General features: G+C 40.6%; 1 protein-coding gene across 1 annotated transcript; it reads right to left on the bottom strand.

Annotated features, from left to right (window-relative positions):
• Nucleotides 1–269: 269 nt before the first annotated feature.
• Nucleotides 270–9,146, bottom strand: MTERF2 (mitochondrial transcription termination factor 2). The gene is made up of 3 exons (XM_014607001.3): nucleotides 8,612–9,146; nucleotides 7,589–7,643; nucleotides 270–3,471 (listed from the first exon to the last, which is right to left on the bottom strand). The coding sequence occupies exon 3, from the start codon at nucleotides 3,439–3,441 to the stop codon at nucleotides 2,248–2,250; it is 1,194 nt and encodes a 397-aa protein (XP_014462487.1). The 5' UTR covers nucleotides 3,442–3,471; nucleotides 7,589–7,643; nucleotides 8,612–9,146; the 3' UTR covers nucleotides 270–2,247.
• Between the last annotated feature and the right edge of the window lie 192 nt (nucleotides 9,147–9,338).

The raw sequence follows: 9,338 nt of genomic DNA, 5'->3' as shown, positions 1-9,338 counted from the left end.
GGGTGTCTGCAGGAGCTTCCCGCTGTCGCGCTCCTGCTGCCGCCATGCCCCCCCAGCTGCCAGGGACACACGTTCATGCTTAAACATTTTATGAAAGGAAGCACATATGCAAAAGTGTTCCTGAAAAAAGAAGGATTTTAGTGTTAGTAACTAATCCAATACTAAGGTTCTCAGCCATAGTAAACCTTTCAAAAGGTCCTCCTGGTGCAGAAGAATACATATAGACCGTTCACTTGTTGAATGCTTTTATAAAACAAACCACCGACAACTGTAATCTCAGAAAACCTTTAATAGTTTGGTTGGTTGTGTTGTACATCACTGCTTTTATAGCTTGTAAAGGAAAACATCCCTCAACAACTCTCCCTAGTGGTTGCTATTAAAAGGCCAATATTTGTCAACAGTTTATGTGAATGTAGTACATAATGTACCAATTTGTCCATATATTTAGAAAATAGCTGTGATAATTGTTTGTAAGGCTAGGTACAGACAGGGGAAAAGCCTGAGGTGGAATCAAATTAAACAGTTTTCTGTAAGTGGCATAGCTTAGATCAGCCCTGAACAGAACACACATTCACCCTTTGGTGGGAAGTGGGGGCTGGGGAAGGGCAAATCTTAAACTGGGTTCCACCATTTTTAAACCAGTCTATATATGCTGAACTTCTGTTCTGTTACATGTATAGACCGGTTTCTGATCACTTATACCAATAAAAGTGTAAATGTCTGTACCTAGCCTAACAGATCTTGTTTTAGTTTTAACTTGTTTACACATGCTGCAGTAACTCTGATGAAGAAAAATTCAAGGCCAGGTTCTCCTTCTTGGGCTTCGTTTTGTTTTGTTTTTTTGTTCTTTGGAAGACAGAAGTCTTTGTCTCAGCCGATTCCCTTTGTAATACTGTTCTCCTTCCAACTCAACCAGGGAAAGGAGAGAATTTGAAAGGAGCCAAGGGGCATGGAGAAAGGGACAGAGAAAGAGATCTCTAGCAAGCTGGAAGTCCCAGAATCTTGAGACCCCCTAGTCAAGTGATCCTCAAGAAGGATGCTGTGAGCACCATGAAATGCTGTAACATTCTTTAAAGGGTGTTGTGGGGTGCCACACAATTTTAGCACTGTTAAGTGTGCAAATACCTACACGAGTCGCAAGATAAACCAGAGATTTCAAATAGGAATCCATAGTATCAAAAAATACTCTGACCTCTTGTGGTCTTTCTGAGCATTTTGCAATACAAGAATTGTTGTACTGTTTTTCTGTAGTTAACTGAGTGAAAGCTAAGAACTGACACTTTCCAAGGGGTGCCTTGAATCTAAAACAGTTGCAGATCACTGCTCTAGTAGCACTTGCTGTTTCTTATCACAATATTAAATACCTAATCAAGTCAAATGAGTACCCATTGTAAAAGTATCTGTATCGTCTTTGCCCTTCCTCTTAGTGTCCCCTCTAGCTATGTACCCGTTACTCTGGCAGTCTACCAACTTCAGTTTGCACACGGGGTCTAGTGGCTCCTTTAATGCAGTGGTAGTTACTTGACTTTTCTCAAAGCCTTTTATTTACTAGTTGACTGACAAATAGTATTGAAAATGCAGGCCACTGCCATCCTCTAGTGCAATGGTTCTCAACCTTTTTAGGTTCAAGGCACCCCTTGGAAAATGCCAGCTCTTATTTTTCACACGCTTTTTCTGCTACCGAAAAAACAGAGCAGTTTTTTTCTGTTGGAAAGATCCCAGAAAGACCACCACTCTGGATTTCTATTTGAAACTTCTGAGTTTATCTTGTAAATCATGTTTGTAAGCCTAACATTGCGTAGAGCCCTGTGACACTCTTGATAGGATCTCAAGGCACCCCAGGGTGCCATGGCAGCCTAGTTGATAATCACTGCTCTAGTGGTTTGTGTAACTGCTTTCAGCATGTCATAGACTGGATAGTGCAAGGCCAATACAAAAAAACCTAGGAAAACTGATCTCCAGTTAGGTACAGGAAATTTTAAAAAATGGGCTATGCTTAGGACAAATACTAAAAAGCTGGTCTTTAATATGTATAGGGTAGTAAGCTAATATTCAATATGGTCAGTTTTTACCCGGTGGTTTGAAAACTAGTACTGAGCTGTGAATCAAAGCCACCTCCTGTACGTCTTCATGTCACCGAATTAAAGTTGGATACAGTTATTTGGCTTTTTGGTTTTTAAGGAAGGATCAAGATCTCTCTTTCCAGATTATTTTCTTTTGCATAACTGAAAAGAAGACACTCATGAATTACTCTTCAACATTTAAAGGAGCAACAGGATTAAACATTGGTCTCTCTCTCTTCAGTTGTATCTTACTGTAAGTAACTTCAAAATCTTTCTTGGTACCATTCAAGTGTTCTAGATTTCCATTTCTGATATCATATTGTAAAGCAGCAAGTTTTTTAATTCTGTATTGAACAATTTGTGTTGTCAGCTCTAGCACTGCTGGTGTGTCTCTAATTTGATTTACAGAAATTCCTTCCTTCAACAATCCCTCAAGTCTTTCTTCTAAAACTGGAACAGAATAAGAGAGAATGGCAGGGCATTTTAACACAAGCTGTTTTAGTTCTCGATCACTACATTTAAAAACATTTTTGGAGAAAGAAATGCTCTTCTGCATTGTGTTAGGGGTAAGGTGAAATATAAACCCTTTAAGCTTAGACAGCAGTTGTAAAACTTCAGTGTCCGTGAAATCTTTCTTCTGGAGAAATTCCAGGTTCTCTTGGACAGCTGCGGAGTTATTTAACAAAACAAATGGATTTTGGCTTAATAATTTCAGTAGCCAGACCTTCAGGTTGGCATCAGAACCGCCTAAATGTAGATAACTTCTTTGTAACGTCTCTATCATATGCTTGTTTTTCTCAACAGGCCTATGAAAAATAGAGGGTGCACTTGTCAAGAGTCTGCCAATTATATTTTTCTTGAGTCCCAACTCTTGAAAGAACTGAACGTTAGCTTTCTGGTTCGCATGGTGTTGAACAGTAAAAAAAGATTCTGGAAATTGTTCTATTAATTTTACCAGCTGCTTTTCATTTTGCCATATTGAATGCCACAGATCTCTTTGTGAATTTACCTCTACTGGCCTACGGAGAATTGCCTCAGGACACCGTTCCAAAACATTGGCAATGGTAGCATCATCAGCGCCCATTTCTTGTAAAATACCAGCAATTTCTTTAACATACGTTACATCCTGAAAAAGGACCCATTCTTTTAGCCTGCGAATCTTCTTGATATCAACTGATAAGCTATTCAAATTCTCCACAGTTTTCTTGTTTTCTTCTTTTGATCTTATATCAGCTGTATAACTGAAATGTGGTAAAAAGCATCTATGCCATTCTTTATTCCACAGGAACGAGCGTGTCAGTCGTGGGCTGCAGTGCTGAGATCTAGCCAGCAAAAGTGTAAATAAGTCTTTGGCACCCTGAGGAATTCCTCTCAGCATTTTGGGGCACTGCACTCTAAGCAAAAATCACTGTAAGAAAACAGAAATTAGATCATGTTAGTTGGGGGGGGGGAGGGAGAGGGGGAGGGAGTGGAAGATTGGTATTGTCAAAAACTTTCATATTTAAATCTGGAAGAATTGATTATTCCCAACAGAAATCCTTTCACTTAGCAGAAAATTCAGCTTCCAAGATGAAGTGAAACAGATTTGAGACAGTTTCTGAAATGGCAATTTCCTGATTAATCCTTCACTGAAACAATGACTTGCAAAAGTGATATACCTGGAACATGGAGCAGTATGTGTAGCAGCTGTCAGGTAGTTAATACATGAATGGACCCCAGCAGGTTGGGTATCAGTAGGGGATTTGTGACAGTCTTTGGTGTGCTCCAAGATGCATATAAGAAATGCAGAATCAGAAGCATCTCATAATATAGCTCCTTTCTTTAAAATAGTTCTCACTAAGAGGATGAAACAGGAGGGATAACATTTCAATACTTTTTCCTCTGTGATTTTTTAATGTATTTGTTTAACTTTTTACCCTTGTACTTTTTTGAAGTTGTCAGGGATTATTTGAATTCCCACCTGTCCCTTCCTGCCTCTCAGAAACCCTGCTGCTCTTTCAACAGCAGCTTATATCCTAACTACCGGTTTGAACTCACTCCTTTAATATAATAAGAAGAAAAAAAGGCACGAACTATTACACAGCTTGTTTTTACACTAGCCAAATGGGTTAAAGGTAGTCAAATCAGCAGCTTGGCATTTTGGGAGAGGAAGTAATTAAGCTGTGACTTGTTTTAAGCCTTCACTCCTTGTTTAAATAAGGACTTTTCTTCACCTCCCACCCCCAGAGGTGCCTTATCTTTCTCTCTAATTAACTTCTGCCTTACCAACAGTACATAATGGGGGCAGACATTTCTTTGCGTAAATCAATGAGTTCTAGCTGTGCATCATGTGGTACTGGAACAGAGCTGTGTGTGACAAACCCAACCAAACAATCAAAATATGGCTTTGGATAATTAGCATTACCATTCATATTTAACTGGTTTTTAAATACAAATATGTTCTGAGGTGAAAGAGGAGAAACCAGAGATCTGTACTTGATCTGAGCTAAAAGGACACCATCCAGCATATTCTAACTGTCTTAATTTGCAGCTTTTTATCACAACCCTTTACAAGCTAAGGGAAAAACCTGGGACAGAGCAAACTTGAAAACTGTGCTTGAAAATTGAGTCAGCTATTGTTGCAAGTGATACGCCTAAGATACTGTAACTGAAAGTAAGTAGAAAAGCAGAATCACTTCTTCAGTTTGTGGATGTGACCACTTTGTGCACAGCTGCTTTCACTGTTCCCACTTCAGTTTCTCACTTACTAAAAAAAGCCTTGTAAATATCAGGGAGAAGAGGGCAGGAAATCCTGATTTATTTATTTTTTTTAAAGATATTAAATACAGAAAAGATCATTATGCTCACCTTGTCTGGTGTCTTGCATAGCACAGATGCTCTCCTCCTAATACCTGTGACAAGTCCTTAATTTATGTTTGAACTATAGTGTGCCTTTTTAGGAAACAGCTGCTCTATACCTGAAATTTCACATGGTAGATTCTCTATCAAATTTCTATTTATTCCAATGACTAAATTTTCTGTTTAAAAACTTGCTCCTTATTCTTTGTTTAGTTTCATCTTCCAAATATTGGGTCTTATTACGTCTCTTTCTGCTAGATTAAGCAGAATTTTTAATCAGTTAACAAATAATATACTTCGTGTAAATTTACTCCGTACAAGAAGATACTTCTATACAGCAATTCTTCTAGTAATTTTCTTTTTTTTTTTTTAATGTTCTTTTAGCTTTCTACTTCACAGTCCAACTACTGTATTAATTTGCTAAACTCATAATCTTGGATTTGTCATCTGATTTCAGTTGCCCCCAAATCTTAGGAAGCACTGTCTAGCATGTGTAGCACAGAACAAGGCATCAGGCTATTTGAGTCAGTTTCTAGGTTTGTCAAAGTCTGGCTGTATAATCTCAGGAAAGCTGCTTAATTTTCCAGAGCTTTGTTTTCTCTCTCTCAAGATACAGGAATTGTTTTATGAGGATATAGACCTAAGGTCCTGACACTGTAAAGAGTTACATTGTTTAACTCCATACATACTATGCATATTCCTACGGAGCTTAACAACCTCATCATAGCAAGTAAACAACCACATCTAGAAATCAGTTTAATTCATTAAAGTGTGTAAAGCTGCTCGACAGCCTTAGACGGCAGCTGCTGTGAAATCAAGTACTACTAAAGCTGCTTGGAGGTGACTGTCATGAGGCCTGTGAAAAATATGTACTAGTAAAGTGACCTCAGCTTTTAGTTTCAGCTTAAACCAGTTGTGGAAGGACATTAAACTAGGACCTATTTTAGTAATGAATTCACTTCAAAGTACCTTAGTCTTGAATATTTGCCCAGTAATACATTTTAGGCAAAATTCCAAGGACTGACCTGTGGCCTGGTTGAACTCTGATCTGGTAAGAGTTGGTCCATAAGCATTTTTTTATAGAAGCAGGACTTTCTATGTAAGGGACCACTAACTTAATTGTCCTGTTGATAGCCTGTGCATAGTCAGTTTTTTCTTGTTACTGATGGTCTTTTATGGAAAACCAGAAGAGAGAAACGTATTTTAAAAAGTAGAAAAATGTGACTTGTTCAACCATAAATTTTGGTTTGGGTACTTGGGGGCATTTGCAATATAAAAACGAATTTTAACATTTTTTTTCTTTCTAAATGAATAGACAATGCTGGTGGTGTCCCACTAAAATGAGTGTTTAAAAGCCACAATATGATATGAAAAAAGTTGCATTACAAAGCCTGTAGATGGCAATATTACACTGTGTGATTCTCCCCTGCTTCCTTTCTTTCCCCCAAAATAATTAAGTCTTTGAAAAATAATACAGAATAGCCTATAATCAGAGTTTTCCACAAAGTTCTGGTGCTTTTATAAAACTGATGCTGGACTGTTGTTCCTTCTTACTGTATCTTCTTTTCTTAATATTTATTAGAAAACGGTCCAGTTCACTATCGGGAACATGTCTGACAATGAATTCATTTGGCCTGTGACAGTGCATGATGACTTTCAAGGAGTGTATCAAGATGTATATTTTTGTTTTATATATTTTATTTCTTTTTATATTCAAAATTCCAAGTCTAACATCTTCTACAGCATACCACACTGCAATATTTTTAATATTGCCAAATGTATGCCTATAAAAGACTGTAACCAGAGTACTTTTAAGTGAATACATAGGCATTATGAGGCCTACAGGCTGATGTATACGTAAATTAGGAGGTTTATGTAGTGATTGTTAAGTTTGCCTACCATGTGAAAGGTCCCTGGTTATAAAGTGGGCAAAAACTTACTAACTCTTTTCAGTAGTTATGACTGAGTGGCTAAGGCAGTAGACTACACATTCATTTGGATCTAGCTGTACCAACTGAAGTTCTGTTGACTTAGTGCAGCGATTCTCAACCAGGGTTTATAAGAACCTTTGAAGGGTGTTGCAGAAAGTGTGAGGACATAAGCTGATAAGGATAGGCTTAGGCTCTCCCTGCCTGGTCCCTCTGCAAGCAGGTAAGTGCTATAATCATTTTATTTATTTTTTAATAGGGTGCCATTCAATTCACAAAAGTTATGGAGTAGGGGCTTGAATCTAACGAGATGTCTTGAATCAAAGGTTGAGAACCATTAATTTACTGTCTGGAGCACTGGCCTTTTGATTTCCAACACCCCCCCCCTCTTTTTCTTCTTTGTTTCTGCCACAGTGGGTTGGCCTATGGGTATTTAAAGTGCAGGTTAGACAAATATGACTGTCACAGATAAATGCCTTGAGCAAAAGGCTGAATTAGATGATCACTGGGGGGTCCATTCTAGTCCTATTCTTATATGATGCTATGCAAATGGTACTGCTCTTAGAATGATATATGCGTAAACACAATTTATACCTTTTTAATATGTATAGGTAATACAATGGGCCTAGGAAAAAGTAATATTTACCTAGGGCTAACCTGTGAAAAGACTGATTAACTCTGCTACACGGGCCTCCTTCCTGTGTTCTACAGCAGACTTAAACACACCTCTCCCTTTGTACTAAAGCAGAGTTTACTTACCTAACTTAGCTTCTGTTGTTCTGCCTCCCGTCTGTCACAAACTAAACATCCCAACCTAAAAATAAAAACAAAGGTGCAGGACACGTTAGTAAGGCCCCTGCTACACGATACGCACATTATGCCATTAAATGGTCAGTTGTGCAATAAACTGAGTCAGGCCACAAGTGTAAAGTAAGACTGGTCACACGTGCACAGTAATCATCACAGGCAAACAAGGTTTTTCGGGTGAACCTGATCTCTTTTATTAGACCAACTTAAATAGTTGGAAAACATTTTCTTAGCAAGCTTTCAGGTTTAAAAACCCTTCATCAGGCTGAAGGATTTTTTAAACCCAAAAGCTTGCTAAGATAATTTTTTCCAACTATTTAAGTTGGTCTAATAAAAGATATCAGATTCACCCGAAGAACCTTGTCTGCCTGTGTCCTTAGACCAACACTGCTACAACCTACACCCAAATACTTATCGCATAATTAACTGGTGAATCCTGTCCAGCCACATGTGTGAAATAATTATCACATCATAAAAATGACTATTCAGCTATAAAAAGAGCCAACCCACTACCAAGTTAGTGCTGAAAGATGTACAACAACTCTGTAGCTGGTTTCTATCCAGCATTTTTTTTTTTTTTTTGGAACTTCATTTCCTGGGCCAACTCAGCTCCGAATCCGATTGACTGAGCAGAGCTTAGTCGTTCAAGTCGGCGTGGTGCTACCACCAGGAAGTATCCTGCCTCCCAGACACTTCAGCCTAGGGCTTCAGATACTCCCAAATCCGTGGCAGGCATCCTATGGGCAAGGAGGCCTTGCAGTTAGATGCCCCCAAGTCTTGCTTGCCCTTAGCAAAAAGGTAGCTGGAAAGCCTGAGATTAATTTCCCATTACCATCAAGTGTATAGCTGAGAGCCTGGCATTTGGAGGCGTTTGTAGACTCTGGCAGGGATCAGCCTGCCCACCGCGCAAAGGGGACAAGCCTCCACCCTCTATCTACCCCGAGCCATTCAAGGCTGAGAAGAGTTGTGTCTCACCTGCTGGCGAAGTGTTGAGCCTTCATGTGAACGTGTGGCAGGGCCCTAAAAGGCGAAGGCTGGTGCACCTGCATGCTCCTACAACCCGGAGGTCCTTGAGGGCAGGACCAAGGACCTGGCAGCCTATTTAATGCATAGAAAAAACCAAGGGGACGCCCAAGGCGTATCCCTCCCGCCTCACAGCAGAATCAGCCAGGACTGGTGTGCCCATAGGGGCAGCTGTCCAGGGGGCCAAAATCCTGGTGCGCACCCCCAAGTGGCCCCTTGCCCAGTGCAGCTGGTGCATGAAGGGCTTAGTGCCCTGGTCCCTCCACACCCGGGCAGCCCTCTGCTCAGTACAAACAAGGGCTCAACAGCGCCCCTGAGGGCAGCAGGCAGGGATACGGCACCCTGCTGCAGTAGGTTACCCGTCTGTCTGCATCTCCCCCCCACTCTGGTGAGCGGAATGGTACAGTCCACCCCCTCACGACTTGGCTGTTCCCTAACTCCTCTGCGCTGGAACGTCGTGACGTAATGCAGAGAATGACCGACTCCGCCCTCCCGCAGTGGTGACGCACGCTCACCCTCGCCCCCTGCCCGCGCCTGACCTACAAGCTCGAACTCTCGCGGGACTGGGGGGCGGGGGAGTGTTGTCTATACCGGACTCGGGGCGCCCGAGTGGTCAGCTGCCGCTAGCGCGGGCCGTACCAAGTGAAAGAAACGGGGAGTGGAACGAACTATGTCCGGG

This window comes from Alligator mississippiensis, chromosome 4, assembly GCF_030867095.1.
Source record: "Alligator mississippiensis isolate rAllMis1 chromosome 4, rAllMis1, whole genome shotgun sequence".
NCBI lineage: Eukaryota > Metazoa > Chordata > Crocodylia > Alligatoridae > Alligator > Alligator mississippiensis.
This window is presented reverse-complemented; position numbering and strand designations above follow the sequence as displayed.

What these genes read in the sequence shown, in the direction of transcription:
- MTERF2 (XM_014607001.3), bottom strand. Translation starts at nt 3,441, where the DNA reads ATGCTGAGAGGAATTCCTCAGGGTGCCAAAGACTTATTTACACTTTTG.